Below are 25,213 nucleotides of genomic sequence, written 5' to 3'. Positions count from 1 at the left end.
AAAGAAAGAAAAAAGAAAAAAAGCAGAGGCTGTGACAGCCAACATCTGCTAGCTGTGTGCTGGCCAAGGGCACACTGCACTCCACAAGTGCACATCAGCACACAATACTACACTTTACCACTGCTATGCTCCACAGCACCCATGCACTGCTGCTGTTCAAGAGCTGTTAGTGCTGTTGACTGCTGCAGCATTTAATCAGATCTCTCCCCAAACTCTTCTACCGACATATAGCATGATCAATTTTTCTGTTTTCTGACATAGTTACAAAGGGTGTTACTGTACCTCCTTAGAGTTAGACCATAACCCTATCTTTCTGCAGTTTAACCATTCATATTGGTTTATCAGTGTTGAGATCTGGGGAGTTTCTATTAAAAAAATTAAAATAATGTGCTTGCTGCTTCTAAAGGAATAGACAGAGAGAAGCTCTGTTTTTAAAGTGTGAGTGGCAACTGAAATCTGGGTAAGATTTTATATTAAATCTGATTTCACTTGCTGCATCAAAATGGGGAGCACTTATGCCATAAAATGTCCCCATTCAGAAGGAGCCCCCTGTCAAATCACTGAAATACCTAATCCATCCATTTTAAGCACTGTCCACTTGCTGTGAAAAACATCAACAGAAATCCCACAAAGTAAACATGAACAGATGGTTACTTAAGCAGAAGGTGCAGAAAAAGAACGAGAGAAATAATTCTAAATGCTATTGCAAGCCAGAATAAACATTGCTTGTTACACAGTTATATAGGCAAGAGTTGGAATTACACAAGTAACCAAGGTTTTATTATTAACATTTCTTCTCATTTCTTTAGACTCACAGGATCTGCAGCAAACTTCTCTGTAAATAATTGCATCCTGTGTTTTATGAACTGAAAGTACAAGTCCCGAGGGCGAGCTTGGGAGATGACTCAGGGCTTCAGTACAACTCCACTGCCCCACCAGCCCCCACCCTAAGCCTTGGGGGTGGGGGAAAGTCCCGGGCATGACTAAGCACAAGCAAAAAACTTGGAAAGCAGGAATGAGAAGAAAGCTCCAGACAAAACTCTTTCTTCCAAGTTCTATCTCTAGCAGAAGCCACATACAGCTAGAGTTTGGGGTTTATGTCACAAAAGAGGAGCATCTAGAAACCAGAGGTGATTTTTTCAATGGCTTCAACACCAATTTTGGATTTGTTCTGTGTCTGTAACACTCAAAACTGAAACCTGAGACATTAAGATCCCAGTTGTCCCATCCTAACTCATAAGGCAATATTTACCTCCTTTGGGTACTCTCATGAGTAAGTGGTCTTGCAGTTACTGGCTGTATCAAGTGGAGCCTCCAGGACAAGGTGTTTTATTCCTAAAGCCTCTGCTGTGTCATAACACCTCTTACTCTCTTTTCACCACTCCTGGCCAACAAACATCCTCATAAACACCAGGCAAGAGATGATACCCTTCCTCAGTGCAACCTAATTCATACCTAAGCCAGAGCAGCAGAAATAGGCTTTGAAATTCACTGCTTCTACTTCAAGCCCAGTGAAGGGCTGGATGCTTCAAAATTTGCCAATTTGTCCTCTAATGAACAATATTTACTGTACCAATGTATCTGAAACAGAACACCACATACTTTACATACTAATAAATAACAATATTTAAACATTGTACCAGCTGCTTTTTGCTTTGTGTAGATTACAGCAGACAGTTATCAGTCTGTATCATAGAAGTGTTTTATTCCTCCTGGAAAAAAGTTTAGATTTTTCTTGCCCAAACAATTCTCTTTTCCCTTTCCAAAGCTCTCACTACCCTACAGGTGCAAACAATCTTTTCCTTTGAAACTTTTCCCCTGCAGACTGGACTAGATGCAATTATTTCCTGAAATCTTTAATCTGGCAGTGTTAACTTTGTCCAGTTGAAGTAAATATAAGTGAGTGAAGGCAAAATAGTAAAAATTTAACTCTGGTCCCTGAGGCCAGTGCCCAGTGCCATACATACCAGCAGGCAGGAGATAGAGACACAGAAGCTGTGATGACAAAGACACATCCTACACTGGACAGCCTGCCCCAGCCAGAGATGACAGGCTTCCTATCAAACCTGGTGAGTACTTGAGGTATTTACATCTATGACATTTTTGTACTCTACTGATGATAATATTATCACTGCTGATACATGATTTGGTTTGCTTGCCTGCCAAAAAAAGTTTTGTTAAATATAATTCCTAATTACTTAATGCAAAAGATGTCAGGCAGGTTTTGAAAGGCAGGGAGCAGAACGGGATGTTGGCAGTGGTGGCATCTTGACACACAGATGTTTGTGAGAGCTTGCAGAATTTATATCCTGGCTACGGCTGAGTCCTGAGCCTTCACACAGCAGTGAGGCACCTTCAGTCAGGACACTGTCTCTTTAAGGCTGCAAGCTCAAGAATATTTTGCTTTACTTCTGCAGGCACAGTACCGGGGGCTCTTTCAAATGATCGCTGTCCTGGGGATTGGTGGAACATTCCAAATTGGCTTTCAAATTTCTACTGTCACCTACATGTCTCAGGTAGGTAGAGATGCACAAGGCACCCTTGTTAATGGTGGCACTGAGTCTACATTCCTGCCTGAGGATGCTCCTTCCTGTCAGTCTGCAAGGGTTAAATCACAGTATTCTCCTCTCACAATTCTTTCCCATTACTATGCTATCATGTAAAGCAGTTTTTTTCAAAGTGTTGGAAATATAAGAGAGAGACCTACAAGCTGTTGTTCATAGAACTCTTCCTCAGAAGACACACACTGACTGGGGTGCCACTTGCTTTCCTTTAAACCTACAGCATGTCTACCTACTTCCTTGGCCTTATTCTCCTTATTCTCTTTTCCTCAGATTTCAAGGACAAAAAACCCACCAAGGAATGAACTCCTTTTAATGCCAAAATGAACCCACCTTACTCTGTTTCACTATGCCTCCTAGCTAATGCACACTTAGAGAGTCTTTATGAAATAGTGACTTTAACTGATACAACAGAATTATGTCCTGAATATAATAAAATGCATGCACTGGAGTCACAGTTATTGATAATGAATTTTTTTTTTTTTTTTCTGTCTCAGCATGTTAAGGCTTTCATTAATGAAACCTGGATGGAGCGATATGGCTACCCCATCCACCCAGACAACCTCTTGTTCCTGTGGTCTATCACTGTGTCCATCTTTGGTATAGGAGGTCTCTTGGGTTCATCAGGAAGCAGATACCTCACTGTCAAGTATGGCAAGTATGTATGTATTTTTAAAGACAACTCATCAACTGAATCTTCTTGGGGTTTTTTTAAATGTGAGGCAGGCCTTTATGCTGAGCCATGGCTGTACTACAGACAGTTTAGCAGTGGTGTCATCAGATTTTGCTGCTTCTTGCCCTTGTCCTATGGCACAGGCTCATCAATTGAGCTGCCAGCCTCTAATGAAAAAAATCCTTTTTCATTTCTTGCACTCACAGAAAGAAATGTCTCATGTGCAACAGTCTGCTCATGATACTGGCAGCATCCATCATGGGCTGCAGTAAAATAGCCCAGTCCTTTGAGATGATCTTAATTGGACGCTTCATGTGTGGAATAAGTGTAGGTAAGTGACTTCTCCCACGGGTCAGCAGACTCTCCCAAAGTTTTACATCTTCATTCAAAGTAAATAATAAACCTCCACCAAGAAAACTAAGTATTAAAATAAGTCTGTGATCCCTTGTCAGAAGATCTTCTATAACACCCAGCAATAAAGAGCATAATTACTACTAATTTCTCTGATACCAAATGAAATTCAACTTTCCCAAGTGCACAGATATTCAGAGCTGTCAGGAATGTTTTTATACAATAAGGAACATGGGGTTATTCTGGAGGGAAAATATGTCTAATATGAGGGTATTCAGGCTATTTCAAAGCAGTGTTTCAAAGCCCTTGGGCTGGGCATAATCAAGCAAAATCACCCCTGGCAAGTAGACCACACGCAGTGAAAGCATCCTGTGCTGGTATCAGTGTGCCTTGTATTTTTCTCCTACACAAAGAACTGTTTTTCCATTCAGTTTAGAAATTCACAGGAGTGAGAATTTCATGAGAAATAATGTCTTTTTCTCAAATAACCAGGTTTTGTACATTGCTTCTTTGGCATACACTTGTATTGAAGAACCACAGTTGTATTTTGAGAACTACCCATGGATTCACCTTGCTGTGATCTAGAACCTGTAACATGCCACATGTAAGGACTAACTTTTGTTAAAGACATTTCATGTATCCATTGCTTTGCCATCACATAAAGCCAGAAGAACACATTACTTTCAAAAGAGAGAAAAGAAAAATCTCATACATGAGTTGAGGTATAAGGAATGATTTGCAATAAGAAATGGTGCATGAGGCAGCCCTACTTCTCAATGCCTAATTATTCCCAGGCAATTTTATTTCCAATAGTTATGAATGTCTTCTTCCTTCTCTCCCATAATTCTCTCCTCACTCAAGGTCTTTGTGTTCCTCTACACTACCAATATGTTGGGGAAATTTCCCCTAAGAAGCTACGTGGATTTTCAAACTCTACTTCCTCTTTATTTTGGACCCTGGGAAAAGCCGTGGGGCAAATTTCAGGACAAAGGTATAATACAATTTGTTTCCCACCCAATTAATTTCTGGATCCTCTACCTTTTGTTTCTTCTGCTTTTTCATCCATTCCTTTCCTCAAAACCAATGCAACAAACACAAATTTTATCCCCACCAGGGAGATGCTGGGCAGCCAGTCTCTGTGGCCCGTGCTGATGGCCTCCTGTGGACTTCCAGCACTGGTCCAGCTGGTTGCTCTGCCCTTCTTCCCTGAGTCCCCACCCTACCTCCTCATGCATAAAGAGGACATGGAAGGCTGCAAAAAAGGTAACCTGTTCTTCACTTGGCTTTCAATTGGTTTGTGATGGGTTTGTCCTGTTTGTAAACAGGAAAAAATTTCTCTTTGCTCATTTCTAAGATGACTCTGTGAATACTAAGTATTTTTGTTGTAGTACCCACACAGAACATGAAACTATCTCTCTCTGTATTACAAAACCTTTTACATTGAGCTGACACCACCTAAGCAGCCAGTCTGGTGAAAAATGATAAATGTTAAATGGCTGTTTGAACTGCAGGGCTTCACAGGGCACCCCTCAGCCCTGGTTGCTGTCAGTGTACCCTAAGAGAAAGAAGGAAAAAAGTGGACCCATGGGTAGGGAGGGAGCCACTGTGCACCTCACTAGGCTCTTCTATGAGGACAGATCCCTCTGTGGAGGAGGGGACCAGGGCTCTGGAACACACTGTAGGATATCTCTGCCTCCACTGCCACAGCCACAGCCACAGCCCATGCACTTGTATCACCTGTTCAGTAAACTCCTCAGGCAACAAACAACAGAGATGAATTAACATGGCAGGTCTCACTCTCCTTCTCCACAGCCATAAGGCAGCTTTGGGGTGAAGGCCATCACCAAGCAGAGATTGATGACATCATGAAAGAGAAGGCAACAATGAAAAACACCAAGATCTTGAGTGTCCTGGAGCTAATCAAAGAACCAGCTTTCCGTTGGCAGCTGTATATGATAGTTACTATGACCGCCACAATTCAGCTCTGTGGCATCAATGCAGTTGAGTGTTCTTTCCCCTTAAAGTCCCAAAACACTTACTGACAATGTTACAGGAGACATCACAGCTCCCTGGAGCTCCCTCCATTTTTCTCAGGCTTCTCAGACCATAACTTGCTGTCTGCCAGCTCCCCCACAGGAGCAGCAGCAGCAGCAGTTTGCAAAGCTTGGCCAGGCTCTTCATGTGACATCCGTTTGCCCAGGTCTTGGTCCTTGCTCAGGACCTTGCTCCTTGCCTTGAGTTACCTTCCCCAGTAGTCAGGCTTATTTAACAGCCTTTTTTTGGAAGCCATTACAAGGTCCCATCACACAAATGAGCCCACCCTGTGCTGGGAAAATCCACAATTATATTTTACATTTCTGCTCTGTGAAACTGCTGCTCTTCAGCCCCAGCTCTTACCACCCTGAGATGTTGGCTGGCAGTTACACTCACTCTACCTTAAAAGCTAATCAAAAAGTGTACTCACTGTTCTAGCAGCTTCTGCAGTTCTCCACCTCTTCCTCGAGCAGCACTTTTCTGGGATCATTTTGAAGCTACAGCTTTTCAGTTGCCTGCAGGATTTTTCTACCTCTAACACCACAATGCATCAGCGTCTGTAAAGGAAATACACAGGAGTCTTACACAGCTTAAACTGGAATCTTGATCATCCCAGCATAATTCCAAATAGTAGCAGAGATCCTTGAAAAGAAAATATCCTTGTTTCAAGCTTCTCTCTCTCAAGTTTCTTCTCTCTGAAGACCCATAACCCTCCATAGCTCCACACTCTTCTTTCTTGAGAAAGGAGAGTATATCCTACAGTGATAGGTTTGGAGGGACTCCAGAAGTTATGATAGACCTGGCTGTTTCTGAAAGCACCTAGATCAGGACTCTGCAAACCTAATTACATTGCAGCAGCTGGAGCTACTTTTATCCCAGCATTTTGTCTTTTAGCTAATTAATTAATTATATTTTGCAATGGTTTTGTCTGCCAATTAATGAATACTACCAAAAACAGTCCATAATTCCAGCTCACTCCAAAGCTGAGCTGCATGCTCCCTGGTTAGCAGCTTCTATCCAAGGCTGTCACACAGGTGTGGGTAAGAAATCCATTCTTTTTTTCTCTTACTGTTTACGGATTTTTTTCCAGATTTATTTTTATACTTTTGAAGTTCTCAAGGCATCTGGTTTTGATGAAAATATGATCTCCTATATGACACTCTCCCTTGGACTCTCTGAACTCGTAGCTGCTGTGGTCTGTGTAAGTCACATTACAACAGGAATGGGTCACAGTTTGCTCTTCTGGCCCTGACACCAGTGTGATTTCTGTCCTTCAGAGCTCCATTATTGAGCGACTGGGCAGGAAAGTGCTCCTGAGAGGAGGCTATGGGATCATGGGCTCACTGCTAGCAGCCATCACCGTGACTCTCTCCCTACAGGTAAAGAAATTCTTCTCATGGCAGATTTCTTTATCTGTTCTATTGATAACTCTGCTCACAGGCAGAACCACGCTGCTGAGAAAGGAAAGTGAGGCTTGAAAGTGCCAATAGTTAACAGTGTTAACAGTTTACCTTCTGGGAGGGAAATAGTCTAAAGATCAACCTCGCCTGCACACAGATCATACCTTCCCTCAGAAAGTGCTCTCATCCCACTGCCTTCCACATGGTCACAGGAGTCAGCAAGGAGCACATAAACAGTGGGACACCAGCTCTGACACCTCAGTTCATCAGACTGCAAACACCAAACACTGGGCAGGGATAAAAATCCAGCCCTAGGAAAACGTCCCTTTCTATTCATGCAGTTTTTAAGTAACAACAGAACCCCAGATTCTTTTCACCAGTTAATTTGAAATTTAACTTTGCTGATGACACTGGGAATCCACGTTTGTTCAGTCTGGCCACCAGGTCACCTCTGTAACGTTGTTTCATTGCTGTATCTTCCTCAGAAGCAAATCGGTGTTACCAGCATTCACCCAAGAGCTTCTCTGTAGACATTACTGTAAAATCAGCATTGAAGCAAGGTGGCAGCAGACTTCCATTTTTGTTTCACTCGAGAAGGATCTCAAACATAGGAGGGAGAAATCTTTCCTGAAGCACTGAATCTTGTATCTTCTTCATTAACTAGGAAAATTCCTTTTCAGTGTTATTGAACCTATCACATAGCAAAAGCAAAGACAGATATGATTTGGTCTTCCCATATATCCAAGGGCTGAGGGAAGCACCATGGGGTCAAGAAGAAAGGAGAATGGGTTGGAAAAGCGCTGTTCAGACTTTCTTTAACTGAAGGCTTGACAGCTGTTCTGCACTATCAAACCTGCCTCTGCTCAGCTAACAAAAACCTTGCTGCTCCATCCACAGGAAAAAGCACTCATTTCCTTGCCTGCAGTGTTCACCCACAATAGATTTTTTATTGAGGTGACAGTGTTGGAAAATGAGCAGCGTTTCTCCCCTGTGGTCACCAACAGACTTTACCCAGAAGTTCTTTCTGTTGTTTGTTTTGTTTTGTTTTTTTCCCAGGACTGGTATTTCTGGATGCCATACTGCAGCCTGTGTCTGATTGTCTTGTTTGCAGTGGTCTTTGCAGTTGGGCCAGGTGAGTACTTCATTCAAAAGAAATAAAGGAATCAAGTCGTGTGAGTTTATTGATATGGCTAGAAAAAAACTGCATTGTATTGCATAATATTAAGCAAATATTATTAAGTAAATTAATTTAACCTAATCTTGTAGTCATTTGAACACTTTGGGTCTAAACATTGGCTAGAAACTTCAATGCCATCAGGTTTATATTTTATTGATGAGGGAAAAAGAAGAGAGCAGAAGTACTGACTGGAAAAACACAGCAAAAATAGAGCAAAAGCAGATTTAATTTTTAACCTAAGGAAAATTTTTTTTAACCTAAGGAAAAAAAAGCAAAAAAAAAAAAAAAAGCAAGTCTTCTTTTAAATTCAGTGTTGTATAAAGTTACATCTTATCCCACATAGACAGCAGTGCAGAAGATCTACTTTGGAGCAATTCTATTCCTAGCATGTAGTACCTGCTCCTCTTCAAATACTTATTTTTTTTTAAGTCTACTCACTTTCAAAATATTTACCTTCCTATATGGCAAGGCTGAATTATTTTCTTAAAGTTGTTGAAGTCCTGTCACTTTGAAGCATCACTGAAATGCCCAGGAAGTGAATCCAGGAACACTCACTGCTGATTTTGCAGTATCACATCAGGAATTGTTGTGAGTAGTAATATTATTTCATCCTCACACAGCTTCTTTCAGATGTCAGACTTTTTCAAGTGGTAACAAATTAATTATTGAGTCTCCCCAATGTATGCTTTTTAATAATTTACCATTTTAATAAGCTGATGTGTAGCAGTTTATAAGATGCCACATTTTCTTTTCTAAAACACCAGTGACATATTCAAGTCCCTTGAATGCCAGTCCAAACCAGCAGCACCTATATATTGACTTGTGTAATAGCAACATTCAACCCAAATGTTCAAACCAGACACATCTGGTGATAATTCCAGTGATAATTCAAGTGATAATTCCACTGCTTTGTCCTTTCAGCTGGTGCCACAATTTCCGTTCGGGTGGAAATCTTCAAGCTCTCCTGCAGACCCCCTGCCTTTGTGATCAGTTCTGTCCTCAACTGGTTGGGTGTCTTTGTCATTGGAACATCTTTCCCATTCATTGTGGTGAGTGACTTTCCCTGGGACACTCCCCAGGGGCACTAAGCTCCAGTGGGCCATGGGAGTGGGAAGAGGAGCAGCAGGAGGTGACAGTGCCATGTCACTGGGCACCTGCTTTCCACAGTCCACCTTTGCAGCTGAAGGGCCCTGATTTGCCAGACTGGAATAAGTCAAAGCTCAAAATGCATAGAATTCCCAATCAAATTCAAAGTACTTTGGGACCCAAACACAAAGGCTGTGCCACGAAAGTGACAAAAGAAAAGCTTTGCTCATCTTGCTCTCTTTCACTTTGCTCTTCCCTGCAGGAAAAACTCAAGCACTTCTGCTTCCTCATCTCCATGGGGGTACTTTTCACTGCAGTGATAATTATCCACCTGGTCCTTCCAGAAACAAAAGGAAAGTCAATTGTGGAAATCACAGACGAATTCAATAAGCTAAACTTCAAAAAGAAATGTATTCCAGCAGCTCCAAATCATGTCACAGAGGATTATATCTTCTGCACCAGGCTTTGACCAGCCATGTAGGAGAATCAAGCTTTCTTAAAAGGAAGGAAAAAAAGACGTGTTGTCTTCTGACTGGCAAGCCAGCCCAAAGGGATTTCAGATCAGTCATTTACAAGGTTCCCATTTTGCCAAACCAGCATCTTTCTCAAGCATTTCTCTCTGGGCAGCTTATGAAAGAGATGATGGCTATGAAAGGGTAGAGTGATGTGAATCATGAGCATTCTGGCTTAACTTACTGATGTGTAAATCTCTTCTTGCCAGAGCAACTAATACACACTGAAACTAAATGTAGAATTTATAAACACTCTGCTGACCACAGAGAAAAGGAAGACCTGTGATCCCCTTGCTGTCTATGATTTTTGAGTGTGTTTTTACAACCCTGAAATGGGAACAGTGAAGTTCTTGGCTTGCTATCTCTGGCTAGGGTTCAATCCATAACAGATTAAAGAAAAAATTTAGTGCAATGGGAGAGTAAGTCTTTGTTTCTCTAGACTCAGCTGAGTAATCAAACCTTGCCAGGTTCCCATGCATAACATCATCTTGTCCTTGTGTTGGCTATAGTTTGACAGACTTCAACTCTTTTGGATTGAAGTTTTCTATGTCAGCAGCCATCCTGGCTTCGACTTCAATTTAATTTCCAGTCCCAGTAGCAAAGCAAAGCTATTGGGTAGAAATGGACAGAGCAAATGTTCACAGTGGAGCACACTCTACAAATTAAAATCCAAACTCTAGACTTGCATGGTAGAAAAAGTGGGTTTATCTCTGATATTGCTTTAACTGCCATTTTATTTCAAAAAAGTTTATTCAAAATATGAATTAAATTGCTCATCATAACTGCTGCTTATTTTTAACTGGAAATGCTAAATATAATAAAAATGGCAGATTGACTTGTAATAAAACCTCTGGCCTCCACAATAGTTTATTTCCTAACATCAGGATCTTTGTTAGGGGCATTTGACTAGAAAAATGTTACTGGTGTGCATAGCCTTCAATGATCGGGATGTTTCACTATTCTGGTCTTTAGTACTGAGGGACACTTAAGACTTCTCACTAAAAGGTAATCTATGAAACAGGAAGTTTCCTTAAAGCCAGAAAAGCTCAACAATTTTGTAGTGTTCCATACACATATAACATGATTAAAAACTAACAACCATTTGGAGACAACTACCAAAACAGAAAGGAAAGCTCAGCTTTTTGCAAAACAGAATTCTCCTTGCCTAACCAGTCATTCCAAAAACATCCTTTGTTCTGCTCCAGCAATACCTGAAGTCTTTGGCAACATAAGCAGAGTGGCATGAGGTGGCATTGTTGGAGTTACTCTCCACTCATCTGATCTCAGTTATTCATTAGATGTTATTAGGAAAGCCTTTCCCATAAGATCCTCACCAGGAAGCAAGCAGATGCCCTATGGAACATTAATGTGACAACGAAGCAGAACAGCTCTTTGGAGCACAGGTCAGCCTTGGCTTGTGCTCAGTGGAGCAAGAGCTGTGTTCTGGTAACAGTTCAGTCAACAGATGAAACAGCAAAAATGGTTCAAATGTATATGACTAAAGGATATCTGTAAGATAGCTGCTGGCTACTTGTTAGCACTGATGATGAAGCTGCACATCTAATAAAGGGGCCCTTAGCACAGTGTGAGCACTAAGAGTACAGAAGCAGTAATTAATCAACAAAAATGCAAAAGACATTATGCATTACGACCCTATGGAAGGAAGACTCTTAACAACAGCAGGGATGCAAAAGTAAAGGACAAGAGCAAAGAGTAAAAATCACAATATGTATAAAGTATACTAAGCAGAGATGGGTGATGTAGAATATAAAATATGTGCAAAAGGCTGCATTTGAGAAGGAATGCCCCGTGCTGGTGGCTACATATTATTGCCTCCTTGTTTCTTACCCCAGCATCATCTAATCAAGGCAGATACTAGCAGCTATCATGTTGTTTCAACTTTGTATTACTTTGCAGAGAAGGGAAATAATTCTTAGCACCCAAGGGACAATCTCATTTGTGCTCTAACAGCTTATTTGCAGGAGAACCTAACGTAGAAAAAAAATCCACCCTTAGCACACATCAGCAACACATACCAACTTCATGATGAGGACCACATAACGACAGGAGAAATTACTGGGTGATGCTACATGCTACATTTCAGACATTACCCAGAGATCCTGTGAATATTTTTGGCATGTCATACATTTTCTAGTGAATATGACTGCTTTCATCCAATAAATCCTTTATGATTTCTCTTCATCCCCGTCTTCCATAACTAAGTGTAAATGACAAATAATACCTAAGCCGTTTATCAATTTAATATGTACAAGGACCTCTTAATGATGAAGTAAATGAAGTTAAAGCCTGAGAATTTTCTATCTGCAGGAAAAGATGTCAGTCCAGCTATGGACTGTTACAGGGCAGTTTCAAAGCAATCTTTTTTCATCACAGACACAGAAATAATTATGGAAATTTATGACTAATGGAAATGCCAGACAAAACTGTGCATTATGTTGAATCTCCCTCTCCCAGCAAGTGAAAATTAGCTATTATCAAATATTTAGCTGGTCAAACTGGTGTGCCACTGTAGAATCATTAAGATTGCACCCCATAACAAAATGATGGAGCATTTCAGTTCCTTTAAGTAATGATTAAGTTACGATGTGCTCCAGTTGCCATCACATGAAGAACAGCTCTTTCCTATCCTATGTCAAAGTCCTATAGTTCACTGTCCAAGACCTTAGATTCCCAACAGATAACTTTGTCTTTATGTTTCTCATCATAATGAAAACTAAGCAAATTGTGGCTATTGGAATCCTGTCTAAAACTGATGTCTCAGTTTCCTATTCCCCTAGCACAAGACAAAGCTGATGAAGGATACATGAAGTCCTCCCTTGCAGGACACCATCTTGTTTACTTGGTTTAGATACAATCACTGGTTGAAATATTTAATCCAACAATTCTAAACTTTGTACAACAGCTGAAATATGTGTAATTAACTCAAAAACCTTTGAAGTAAAATTTAACTTCAATAACATGGGACTAGTTCACTGACACTGCTGTTGCATAATGTAAGCATTTGGTTCTTTTGGCAGGTACCAGTCAGTGAGCAACAGGAATCAGCTCTTTCATAGGAGATGGCAACCTTCTTCCCTGACCTGGTGAGTAGCTGCTCACTTTTACTCAGGCCTCTGACTTACAAAGGACAGAGCTAATATAATACTGAAGTTCCACATTCCTTAAAGACTGTAACCTCTCTAGGGACAGAGACCATCTTCCTCTCCTGCATTTAAGCATCACCAAGAACAATGGGGCTCGAGGACATGAAAATCATGTTGCATGGTCTTTTCCATGGAACAAGATAAAATAAAATAAAGACAAAATAAAACCTAACAAGAAGTCCTGGGGCCTCCACCACAGGCAATGCCTCTGTATTTTTACCTTCTGAATTACTGGAAATAATACTATATGGTAAGCACTCTGACTACTTCCTAAAGTAATTAATAGATTAACTGTACTGCAACAGGTTAAGAAATTCATGAAAAATCATTAAATAAATTACTTTACTCATTTCATCCAAAGATAATATCATCTATCAAGAGCTTTCATATTCTTAAACACAGAAGAACTGATAGTTATTTCCTGCTCTATTTCTCAACTGCCAGCAAGAATCTATTTTGCTTTCCTCTTTAAGCATTAAAATTGTTAATTTCCAAGTCTAGTGGGAAAAAAAAGAAGACAGAGCGGAGTTCTTTTTTTGTTTGAATGGTTTTGCCAATTAGCAAAGCCATTGAGTTTGAGACAGAATTTTAAAGGAAGTTTAGAGTCTTCTGGTCCATATCTTCTTGGGTTTTGTCATGTGATAGTGGGAAATCCAGCTGTGGACTAATTAAGTAACAAGCTCTTGCAAGATGAACCTAAGAACCATAAAAAGGAGCATTCTTCTAATATCTCCCAGTCCAGTATTATTCACTTTTGCATTCCTTTTTTCCTGCCTGATTGCATTTTCAACAGTCTCTCTCCATCCAGGCAGTGATCTCCAAATAGTTGTGAGCTCACAAGGTTCATGTTTGACAAAAAAAGAACACAGAGCACAGAGTCTTCTGTACAGACACAATCCCAGTCTGTGGTGTGCTGAAATAAACACAAGAGGCAGATAAACATCAAAGGACCATGAACAGATCCTGATGGGGAAAATTTAGATGCCCAGTATTTCCCTAGGCAGGAAGAATCCAAGCCCTTCAATATGCAAGCACATTCTTTCATTGTTAAATAAGTAGAAAAAATAAAATATTGAGAAAGAAGAAATGAAATTCCAAATCAGTCAGGAAGATTTTTGTTTTAATGCAATAATGGAGGCTGTTGCAAATTGGTCTCTTTGTAGTCCATGCCTTTCTGAAGAAGCTGAATGTTAAAAAGATCTTTTCTTTATTACTCTTAAAGATGTAACCCAGTCAGATATGAAAGCAGAGTAAAATAAAATGTTGATTTTTAATGGTGTACTTTTGTGGCATAGCATCATGGTTTGATATACATAGGTTGCTGCAGATTGCAGACAAGGAAACTGATTTCCCCCTTCCCCACATCCAGGACTGCCAACCTGACAGATACCTTTTAAAACTCTCTCCCCTTACTGCAAACAAAGTGGTGGATTATCACCCTTACACTAGCACTCAGTCTTGCTATGGCACTGTAGCTGATGATTGCATTTTAGCAGTAAGCTAGAGGAATTTTGGTAAAACCTTTCAGTCCAAGAGGATTTGAAATGGAAGACACAGGTTTCCAGATGGGAAGGGCTACAAAGCCTCTGGCCCTGCACAGATCTAGACTAATGAGAAGCTCATGGAGCATTAAATTCTTGCTTTGCAGGTTCAGTTCCGGGGTTTATTTCAAATGATCTTAGTGCTGGGAATTGGTGGTAGCTTCCCATATGGATTCCACATTTCTGTCATCAACTACCCTTCCGTGGTAAGTAGCCATCACTCGGAGGTTAAAAACAGAAAATGGGTTGTCTGATCTCCCCATTCTCCCACAAATCTCAAATTTGCTGAGCATTCAGCTGATACATCTATTCCTTTTCTTTGGCTAGCAGTAACATCGAATTTGCAGAGAGCTTTTTCTCCTTTAAAAAAACAGGATGTCACTTTCTGTGTTAAATAATTACCATGCAGTATACAAGCTTCCAAGGGAAGGCAGAAAATGGGCTTTTAGTGTGCCTCATCAGGAAGCTTGCTGACTGACACAAACTTGAAGATTTTGCAGTGTGATCTCAGCTAACTTGTTTTACTCAGAAAGTCTCAAAAGAAGCCTAAAATTAGAACCACAGGCTAGATTTGAAGTGCTGCAGCCAAATAACATGAAGGGACCTTATACTCATTGCCCAGTCAAACCTCATGTTCTTCTTCAGCACATCAGGAAGTTTATGAATGAAACCTGGATAGAGAGACATGGCTCTCCCCTCCATCCTGAGACAATCACACTGCTGTGGTCCTTCATTGTGTCTGTTTATGGATTAGGAGGATTCCTGGGAAGCCTCTGCTGTGGCTACCTGACTACAAAATACAGGAAGTAAGTGTTTTTTGTAACAGCTCAAGTCAGAAAGTACAGGGTGCTTCTGGGTACTTCTGGGTTGAAGCAATCCGATTGAAGATTAAGCAGACTTGGTTTGCGAGCACATCCACCTCTTTCAAGAAGCAAGCAGTCTTTTTATCTTGTTTATCTGCCCTCCACAATATTTCTGCAAAGGATCACATCACAGGATCAGTGCCTCTGGAAGTAGCAGGATTGTGTAACAGCCTTGTATTGTCTTCAGGATCTCCTGTGACTCTCAGAAAGATCTCCCAAGATCTATAAACCCCCCAAAAAAGGAGTTGTGTCTTGTGTTGTAACATGTTATGTGCAGTTACTCTAACTACCTAGAAACTATTATGTGTAAGATATCCTTAAGTGTCAGAGAAGAGCCAGATTTCCACTTAAATACACTCATTCTGGGGTGATGGCATTATATTAAATACTTGTATCTACTCTAGAGAAAATGTGAGCAGAATAGAAAAAAATTAATTGCCTGTAATCAGCACCAAAACAAATTTTCCAAAAGACATCTCTGTTCTTGGCAACCCATTTACTGAAAGTCAGTTCCAGTCTATCTTTTCTACTGGATGGAGAAAGGATTCCTCACAGTCAGGTCTGTTCTCAGTGCCTTGTGTGTAACACCACTAATTTCATTTGCAGAGAAATTGGCAAACATATCTGCTTGGTGTGACTCACTTAAAGATCTGCTCCACAACCCACTGATCCAGAGGCCCCTCATATGGGTCTCAACAAACCACCTTAGCCTGCCTGCAATTGGGTTCTTTCTTATCAGGTAAGTGCCCCCAAGAAATTTCTTGTGGGACACTGCCTCATCCCACACTCAGAGGGTCTCTCAAGACTGGAAACCAGATTATGCACATCTCCCACGGGTTATTTAACACATGATGAATCTAATTGCTGAATCACAGCCTTCTAAACACAAGATCCCTGTGGATCCTTTCGATGTGCAAGAGGACTCCTGTCTTGCAAGCATCATGGCAAAAGAGATGAATGCAAAAGACTTTGATCTGATCAGGGTGAACATACCAGCCCACGATTCACATGGAGCATACTCTGAAATATGCCACTAAGAACTCTTCCTGGCATCTCAGATCTAATCCACTTAGCCATGAGTGTCCTTAATAAGAGCCATTCTAGAGTGGGAGCCATGGACTCAGACTATTTCTGAGGAGCAACCTGACATTTTCTGAGGAGTTTTAGCCATTTAAAAATCTTGGTGACAAGCTGGGTCACTTTTCTGATCTCTTTCCCCACTCACACTTTGGAAATGCTGATGAACTGCTCTAACTGTTTAAATTCCAAGATAAAAATATTAATGAATTCAAACCTAGAGGATTCAGAAATTTTAAAGAATCAGTTTGACTGTCCAAAGTCACAGTTATTTCAGCCATTCCTCAAAACTGCAAGAATGGCTATAACATGCTTCCTGTCACAGCAAGATCAGTCAAAAGGGCACAAGATGATCTTGTTTTACACTAAATTCTCATGGGATTTTTTTTTTCTAGAAAAAAGTGCCAAATGTGCACCAACCTGATCATGCTGGTAGCTGCACTTTTCATGGCCTTCAGTAAAACAGCCAAATCCTTTGAGATGATTTTCGTTGGACGTTTTCTCTATGGCATTGGTTCAGGTAAGTGCTCATGGTACTGTGAAGCTGTCTAAGAATTGTCTCTGCAGGTCTCACCATTCTTGGAGAATGATTTTTAAATATAATATACTGGGGCACTTAATAAAAGTGAAAGCCATCATCCCTTTTGAAAGAAATTTTAATCCAAATACCAAAGTGAATGGAAACAATGTAAGAGAGAATGCAGTCAGAAAGTTAAGCTTTTCTAGATATTTTAACAGTCATTTATCCTTTTCTATGTTAAAGGGTTTTCTCTCAATATACATCCTCAGTATGTAGGAGAGATTTCACCCAAGAAGCTCCGTGGATTTACCAACTCCACAGTTGCTGTTTTTCTGACCCTGGGAAAACTCACAGGACAGGTTATTGGACTACGGTAAACTCTGCAATCTTTCTATCAGGTTATGTTAAAAATAACAGAAATCTTTCTGTAACTTTACCCTATCACCCACTTGGTGTCTGAGAAACCCTTTCATCCTCCCCAGCTCAGGCCTTCATCTATGTCCAGAGAAAAGTTTTGACCACATTTGAGGCAAACACATAGTTTTAAATACAGGAGAAAGAAAAGTTAGCTGCTTATAAACTGATTTCTTCTTATTTCCACACCCTTTCTATTAGAGGAATTCCCTTTCAAAAATTTCTATAGCTTTGTGAAAATTCTTAGGCAAGACATTTTGGTACTGTGGTCAAACAGTGGTCAAATCACTCATCATCTCTCTAGGCATTATATGGGACTCTAATGATATTTAGAAGGTTTTCCAAAATGCCAAATAATTTCTTCGAAATTCTTTAAAATAATAATACCCAGTTTGTGAAATTTGCCAAATTATCCATTCAGTTGTTTGTTCCACTGCAAGCTTGAGAGGAATCTTGAGAATTCTCATCACTCAGAAAAAAATTTTTAACATTCATTCCATGATTTCAGCATTACTTTGTTTCACATCCACTTTACAGGGAGATTTTAGGAAGTGAAGCTTTGTGGCCATGGTTGTTGGCATCCAGTGGACTTTCAGCACTGGTTCAACTGGTTACTCTCCCATTTTTCCCTGATTCACCATCCTACCTCCTGATACAGAAGGGTAATGAGGAAGCCTGCAGAAAAGGTAGAGCATCCACTTTCCTCACTTACTTCATTTCATTTGATGTGTCAGAGTGACAGCCTCTGCTTTTTTCTTTAAAAGATATGGTTTAGGCAGCTATTTTTAATTAAGTAAAATATACTTTAGCATTTACTTTGTTTCAATTAATTAATTCAATTAATTTAATTTGTTTCAACTAAGCCAACTCAACATTAGAAAGATACTGACAGCCAGCATGACAAGATGCTTCCATTTGCCTGCTGTCCCAGGAGCAGACACCACCAACACCACCCCCAGCACCACAGGGCAGGCAGACAAAAGGCTTTAGTGTCACCTCTGGTCATGAAGCTACCCTGGCAGAATAATCCACTTCCCTCTTTCTCCCCAACAGCCATCAGGAAGCTCTGGGGGGAGGGAGACCACCAAGCAGAAATTGATGACATTATGAAGGAGAAGGTTGTAATGACGAGCACCAAAACCTTGCGTGTCCTGGAAGTAATGAAAGAACCATCTCTGCGCTGGCAGCTCTACATTCTGATGACTGTCATGACCACCTTGCAGCTCTGTGGAATCAATGCAGTTGAGTGCTCTCTTTACCCCAAAAGCAAGAGACAACTCTAGGACACCTTACAAACCCCTCTCAGTCAATGCTGTTACACGAGCTTACAATTGCAGCACAATTGCAGCATTTCTCACAGGTGCATTTCCTCTCTGCATTTTTCAGATATACTTCTATTCTTTTGAAGTATTCCACACAGCCAAGTTTGAAGAATACCTTATCCCATATGTGTCCCTGGGAGTTGGGTTGTGTGAATTCTTATCCTCTATACTGTGTGTAAGTCTTTTCAGGCTTGATTTTGAAGGAAAAATTTAATGCAAGCCAACAATTGTACTTTCTCTACTTATAACTGGGCTTTGGGAAGATTTGCATAGCCTAATAAACATCTTCCTGCTTCTGCAAAACCACAGGCAGGATAAAAGGCACCTCTTCTCCCAAATTATTTGCATGACTGTATGTCTTTAGGCACAATTTTATTGTGTAAAATAATTTTCTGATGTTCTGGGTAAGACGTGTGTATGTATGTGTACACATTCTGATATATAAGAGCACAGAGGAAAGGAAACTGTCTAACAACAGCCCAGGGTTGGCTAATAAACACAGTTTAATTAATAATGAATTACTTTTGAGGACGCTAATCAAGTTCCTTAGGAATTAAGAGGCTCTCAAATGACATTGATTTCTGGCTATTATTGAGATACAGTTTCTGTGAAGAGAGCATGGAGAGTGGAGGAATGATGTCATTTGAGAACTGGGATTTATGACCCATTTTCTGCTTTTCAGAGCACCCTCATAGACCGATTTGGGAGGAAGGTGCTGCTGTGGGGAGGATACACACTGATGTGTTCTGTGCTTGGGCTCCTTACCATGACCCTGTCACTGCAGGTAAAGGGGCAGCAGCCTCCTGGCTACTCACCCAGCATCACCCCACCTCTCTGGTCTCATCTCACAGGATACACACAAAAACTTGTGTCAGTGGCAGAAAATACAGAGCTCTCCTCTTCTGGCATGTGTCTAACAGTTTGGTATCACTGATTTCTCACTTTTAGCATCGTTTTTTCTGGATGCATTACTTCAGTGTTATCTTGATCTTCCTATTCGTTATCTTCTACGGAATTGGACCATGTGAGTACATCAGTGGCAACGCTGGGAGGAAATTTTGTTCCATATACCTGGTGACACAACTGGCAGAGGAAGAACAGACTGCCCAGGTGGAAAAAATGTCTGGAAATCAAGGAGAGAAGGGCACATATGTACAAGTATGAGATGGGAAAATGATACAGACACCTTGAATGTTATTGCTGATCATAGGATGTAAATAATTTAAAATACAGTATCATCTGCTCCAGATGGTTTGAGACACAAATCTTAGAACAAGTTTTAAAATATTCAGCTAAAAACAGGACTCTAGGTGTTGCCAGAGACCTATAGTCCAGATTACTATGATTATAGTAATCATATTCATTAAATTCAAGGGTTAAGCTTTATGCCTATGAAAATACTTCAGGTGGAACTGACCAGAGGAGACAAAAGGGGAACTGGTTTTATATGGAACCACACTGCTCCTGACAAAGGATTCCAGTATGTACAAGAGAAATCTAAATTAACAGCTGTAGTCGTTTCTGGAATCAGAGGCCACCTGCCAGCAGGCCACCTATTCTGCCTGTCTGTCATTCTGTGCCACTACCATTGAGAGGAACTTTGGCAGGAGCAAGGAAACAAGTGTACCTGGTTTGTGTTCTGTTTTGGTATTTTTTTTTTCAGCTGGAGCCACTGTATCTATCATGGTTGAAATCTTCAGCCAGTCATTCAGACCCTCAGCCTTTTTGATTGTTGGCTTCATCAACTGGATGGGACTGTTTGTACTTGGGATGATTTTTCCATTGATTGTTGTAAGTAACTCTAGCTGGGGTCTTCCCCCCAGGCTAATCCAGTTCTGAATGCTGACAGGAAGCAAAATAATATCGATACGTTGCAATGACATGCAAAGCTTAGAGCTCTGTCCTAACACCAAACCTACTCAGGAATCCCCCAGGCCTGTCAGAGGAGCAGCAATTGGACTCAGGTCAAACATGGCCAGTGGAAACTCCTGGTTTGACACCATCCTGGTTTGTGTATTGAGCACACCTTTGAATTTTAATTACTAAGACACAGGCTTAAGGGCAGGGGAAATAGAAGGGAGATTCCTATTTTCTTCATGGTGTCTCCTATTTATGCTTGCAGGATAACCTTGGACCCTTCTGCTTTCTTATCTTTTTTGGAATCCTTGCCTTATCAGCAATTTTCATCTACCTTTATCTACCCGAGACCAAGGGAAAGTCAATCATGGAAATAAAAGCAGAGTTCAACAAAATGAACTTTGGGAAAAACAAAACTTCAGTCACTGAAAATAACTTTCCTAAGGAACAGTCATTCTGCACCAAACTCTGAATGTTCAGAGGAGAAATTTGCATCTCTTAGAAAAGACAGGAAACAACGTTGCAATACAAGTAAAAAGGAAACATTAAAAATCAGGCTGAAAGCTCTTTGTGTCTTACTGGCTTATTTCTTTTTATCCTTTAATATATACATGAAATTAATTATGCTAGAGTTTTATTTCTTGCTGATATAGAACCATTTTCCACAGGAAATTTAGGCATGCAGTTTTAAGTTTTACAGGATGTAAAGTATTTTTCCCCTAAAAACAAAACAAAACAAAACAAAACACTTTTATGGTAGTTATTTTTGTAGTTTTAAAACATATTGTTAACAGTCAATAGGGCCAAAATCCTGCTAAAAGAAGAGACATACAGGCTCTACTCACAGCCTCAGTTGGTCTCCCCTCTTCCCTTGATATTGAGCTTTCCTAAATGAGACCTCACCAACTCTTAGCACCTCAGAATCAGGAAAGTGCTGACAAACAGTTCAGAGAAGAGTATCAGAAATATGAAAGACCAACTAAAATGATTTAAGAAGACAAAAAGGTGGATTAAGAAGGTTAAATAATAATCATCCACGAGGCTGGGGACGTTTCGAATATTGGACTTGGAGGCTGCCAGAGGAAAAGCTGGATATGTGGTTGGGTAACTGAGTAGATGTGGACTCAGAACGTAACGCAATTAGGAAACAAAGTTCCAGCCATAATAACAGAAAAAAAAGATACTGAAACTGTACTGTGCAACAACCCTTCTGGAGCTGGAATGAAAATCTCAGTGCAGAATACCCAAGTAACTCTAGGCAGGAAGAAGAAGTAAAATGGCTGCTATAAAGCACACTCCCAAGAGCATCTGTGGTGTCCAAGGACCTGATTTCTAACCTGGTACATCAGCCTCTAGAATTACATCAGATGTTTTCAGAGAAGAGTTTGTTTTGGAAAGGTTTTTCCTGTTATGTAAGCAAGCTGCAAATAACCAGTGATTACTGAACCCAGCAGTAAAAATAGATTGTGGAGTCAATTGAAAACAGAGTCTAAGTTTTTCCAAGTGACCACTGACAAATATAGTACGAATTCTCACTAAACTTTTTGGATGAAGACACCTGCTTTCAGCTAATCACTGAAGATGAACTTGTAGCAAAGTTTCAGCTAGTTCTTGGAGGAAAATTTTTAAAGTTTCTACGGAGTGTTTGTTAATAGCACTGACATTTCTTAGACCAATTAGAATTTTCAGTTGAGCATTGATATTTGTCATTGTATGGCTGTAGACTTTAGAAGACACTAGTATGTGGCTGGATGATCTCATAAAATTGATTTGACGCACAGTTAAAAAAACAATCTACCTGGGGAAGCCTGGTTCTACTTTGTCTCTTCCAGGTGAGACCCTTTTCTGATAAAGGGGCCTTGATTTCTCTAGGAACAGTAAAGGAGCTCTGTGCAATCAACCAGTCTTTTTACCCATGCAGGAAATCAATCTCTGCCAAATTTGACCATAGCTATCTCAGGGAATAGAAGGATGTTGTAGGTTTGTATAAGCCTTGTCTCCACAGAAAGCAGGATAAAAACATAAATGGGAGTAAGATTAATTTTTTTTCCCCATTACATGCAGTAACTGGATGAAACTCTTACATAAAATTGATGTGCTCTATCCCTCTTCAAAAAACATTTTTTTTATCAATCTAGCAAACAAGTACTTGCTGTTGGGGGGATGGGGTAAGGGTGTCAGATGGTGGTTCTTGCGTAACACCTTCTGAATATAAAGCTAGAGGCCCAGGCTGGGATGCAGCTGAAACACATTTGTGCAGCAGTGTGGAAGTGATATCCAATGGGACTTAGAAATATACAAGGAACAACAAAGTGATTTTTTGGAGAGGACATTCAAGCTCTTCGTGACAAAGGAGGCAATAGGAAAGGGAAAGTCTCTTAGATATAATTCACAAAGAAGCAAAGGATTAGGGTGGCTGGAATGCAGAGCCTTCCTCTCACAGGAAATGGTACCATTTGAAAAAAAGACTGACTTTTAGTTTTAATCAAATAGGGTTTTTTCTACTGGAAAAACTGTTTCAAATATTTTCAAACTGCTCTAAGAAGAAAATAACACTGATTAACATTTCAGCTTGTAATCTGCTTTCGGAGTGGGTTCTAAAGGCATATATGTGCCTACATTTGGCTTAAAGCACAGGGTGTCCAGACAGGGGACAACAGAGGCAAGCAAGTGGTACCTCAGCAGGATCTCCTTGGCTTAGCCTGCACTGATGAGTTTCCATGCACTTTGAGCCCAAACAAGCTGTAAATGACATCCAGGACTAGTTACTCAGATAACTCCTGGTACTCAGGCTATTTCACCAGGAGGGTTAATTGGTGCTGAGTTCCAATGATGCACTGCTAATAAACGTGGGTAAGAGCAGAAGACAGACAGATGCCAAAGGAACTGATCCCTCAATTCCCCAGTGTGTGGATCTGACACTGTGTATTAGCAGCAGGGAAAATTGCAGGCTGGTCATTAATATTAACATAGATACTTTCTTCTATTTTTCCTGCTATCGAGAACAAAAGTAGGATTAGACTGTGTTTTATTTAATCAGAGAGGTGTTGATTTATACCTCTGCTGTGTCAGTTCACATTTACCTCAGCAGGGAACACTGCAGCAGGAGCCACTGAGGTGCAAAATCTCTCTGGAACGTAGGGTGGCAGCAATGCAAGTGCACACCCCCACTCCCAGCCAGCCTCCCGCACAAGCAGAGGGAGCTCGGTGGCTGGGAGGAGGACCTGGAAGTATTGCAGGTCACTGAGTTCTTGGAGCACCTGAACTTCCTACCCAGAAGTCGAAATCAGTAAAGATAATACTGCCGGGTTCTCCTTCCAAGAGCACACGAGGGCTGACCACCCAGAAATCATCTTTCAGTAGCACTTGGGCACACCAGGGCTGAAGGGTGCAAGACAGCAGGACAGGGAAGGAATTTTGCCACAGATCTTAACAGCAAGAGTGAAACTATTTGCATTTTAGTAAGTAGTGAAAAGAATCTCTGACTGAGTGGGACTGCTTTTATTTTTTTTTTCCTTAGTTAGGAATCTGGCCATTCCAAGAATTGTCACACAAGTTCCTGTTCCTGAGCAGTAAGTCATGGGAATGTGATTGTACTTTATATCTCCTTCACAACTTGCAGGAAAATATTTAGGAAGTCTGAAAGTGCAATGAAGTATATGCAGGAGGATTCCAAAAGCATAACTGATAGGCATGCAAATATTTCCACTGTAGTTTGGGTTCACAAATACCTTCCAGAATTTTCAAAACTTTTTTAACATGGCAAAGGAAAATAATAATATTTTCTTCTTCCAACAGTACCTATCAATACAGATTTCTCCAATTAGTTGATGTCCTTTTGTGGGTCCACAGACCCTGTGCTATCTGCTTTCTCTACAGCACTGGCAAGATAGGGGAGCAGGAGGACAAGGTCTGCACCAAATTGCTTTGTGACCTGCTGAACAAACAGCTGAAAATACCATCCGACAGGTGAGCTCATAGACCAGATTGTCTGATGTGATTTTCCATAGATTATTAAAACTATTAATCCCAGACTTGTCCTTTGGTGTTCCATTAACACTCTGCTTGGAGAGGCTAACTGGCAAGTCAAGAGAGCAACTCTCCAGTTAAAAGAAAGAAAGGAGCAACTGCATGAGCTGCAATACCAATGCCCAGAAGCTGTAAAATTTCTTGTAGTTAAAAGACTCAGACACTGCATGTACCCACAGATCTGATCTGCCAGAGCCCAGGTACAGACACAATAATACAGTAATTACATCAAGTAATGTATACCAACACTTCCCTGCTGCCGGTGGGATACAACTAAAGGCCTGAGAAGTGGAAAGCTCTGGGGGACAGTCTGCAGTGTGGCTGGCTACATCCTGCTGCAGCAACACCCTGGCCAGGCTGCAGCTGTTAACAGTCTCTGTCTTTCCTTTCAGAATCTGTCAGCTTCCAACACAGGCTGGGACACCACCACCTTTGTTTGAGGTGCCCTCAGGTGGTAACAGCTTCTTCCTGAAACCTCACCCTGTTTTTTGAGCACAGCAGTTCTACTCGTGTTACTGCTATGTGGCACCAACACAAAAGGCAGTGGTACCTTAGTCACTGCTGCAAGCTGGTGCCTAACAACCTGTCTGCTGATTAAATAAAGGTAAAAATTGATCAGGAGTCTTATGATT

The 25,213-nt window shown here is 40.7% G+C and overlaps 1 protein-coding gene across 1 annotated transcript in view; it reads left to right on the top strand.

The window, feature by feature from the left end:
• The window catches only part of LOC103536546, a 29,583-nt gene extending 8,559 nt beyond the window's left edge, over positions 1-21,024 (top strand). The window contains exons 6-25 of the mRNA XM_030460693.1: positions 4,700-4,848; positions 5,398-5,585; positions 6,710-6,820; positions 6,897-6,998; positions 8,076-8,151; positions 9,118-9,245; positions 9,545-9,744; positions 12,833-12,898; positions 14,276-14,453; positions 14,607-14,705; positions 15,145-15,305; positions 16,835-16,959; positions 17,203-17,332; positions 17,911-18,059; positions 18,427-18,614; positions 18,760-18,870; positions 19,378-19,479; positions 19,644-19,719; positions 20,359-20,486; positions 20,818-21,024. Coding sequence (XP_030316553.1) covers positions 4,700-4,848; positions 5,398-5,585; positions 6,710-6,820; positions 6,897-6,998; positions 8,076-8,151; positions 9,118-9,245; positions 9,545-9,744; positions 12,833-12,898; positions 14,276-14,453; positions 14,607-14,705; positions 15,145-15,305; positions 16,835-16,959; positions 17,203-17,332; positions 17,911-18,059; positions 18,427-18,614; positions 18,760-18,870; positions 19,378-19,479; positions 19,644-19,719; positions 20,359-20,486; positions 20,818-21,024 — 2,674 coding nt within the window. The remainder of the gene's footprint in view (positions 1-4,699; positions 4,849-5,397; positions 5,586-6,709; positions 6,821-6,896; positions 6,999-8,075; positions 8,152-9,117; positions 9,246-9,544; positions 9,745-12,832; positions 12,899-14,275; positions 14,454-14,606; positions 14,706-15,144; positions 15,306-16,834; positions 16,960-17,202; positions 17,333-17,910; positions 18,060-18,426; positions 18,615-18,759; positions 18,871-19,377; positions 19,480-19,643; positions 19,720-20,358; positions 20,487-20,817) is intronic.
• Positions 21,025-25,213: the final 4,189 nt, after the last annotated feature.

The sequence above is a fragment of the Calypte anna genome, chromosome 15, assembly GCF_003957555.1.
Source record: "Calypte anna isolate BGI_N300 chromosome 15, bCalAnn1_v1.p, whole genome shotgun sequence".
Classification (NCBI taxonomy): domain Eukaryota; kingdom Metazoa; phylum Chordata; class Aves; order Apodiformes; family Trochilidae; genus Calypte; species Calypte anna.
The sequence above is the reverse complement of the archived record's forward strand: the minus strand, read 5'-3'. Positions and strand labels throughout refer to the sequence as shown.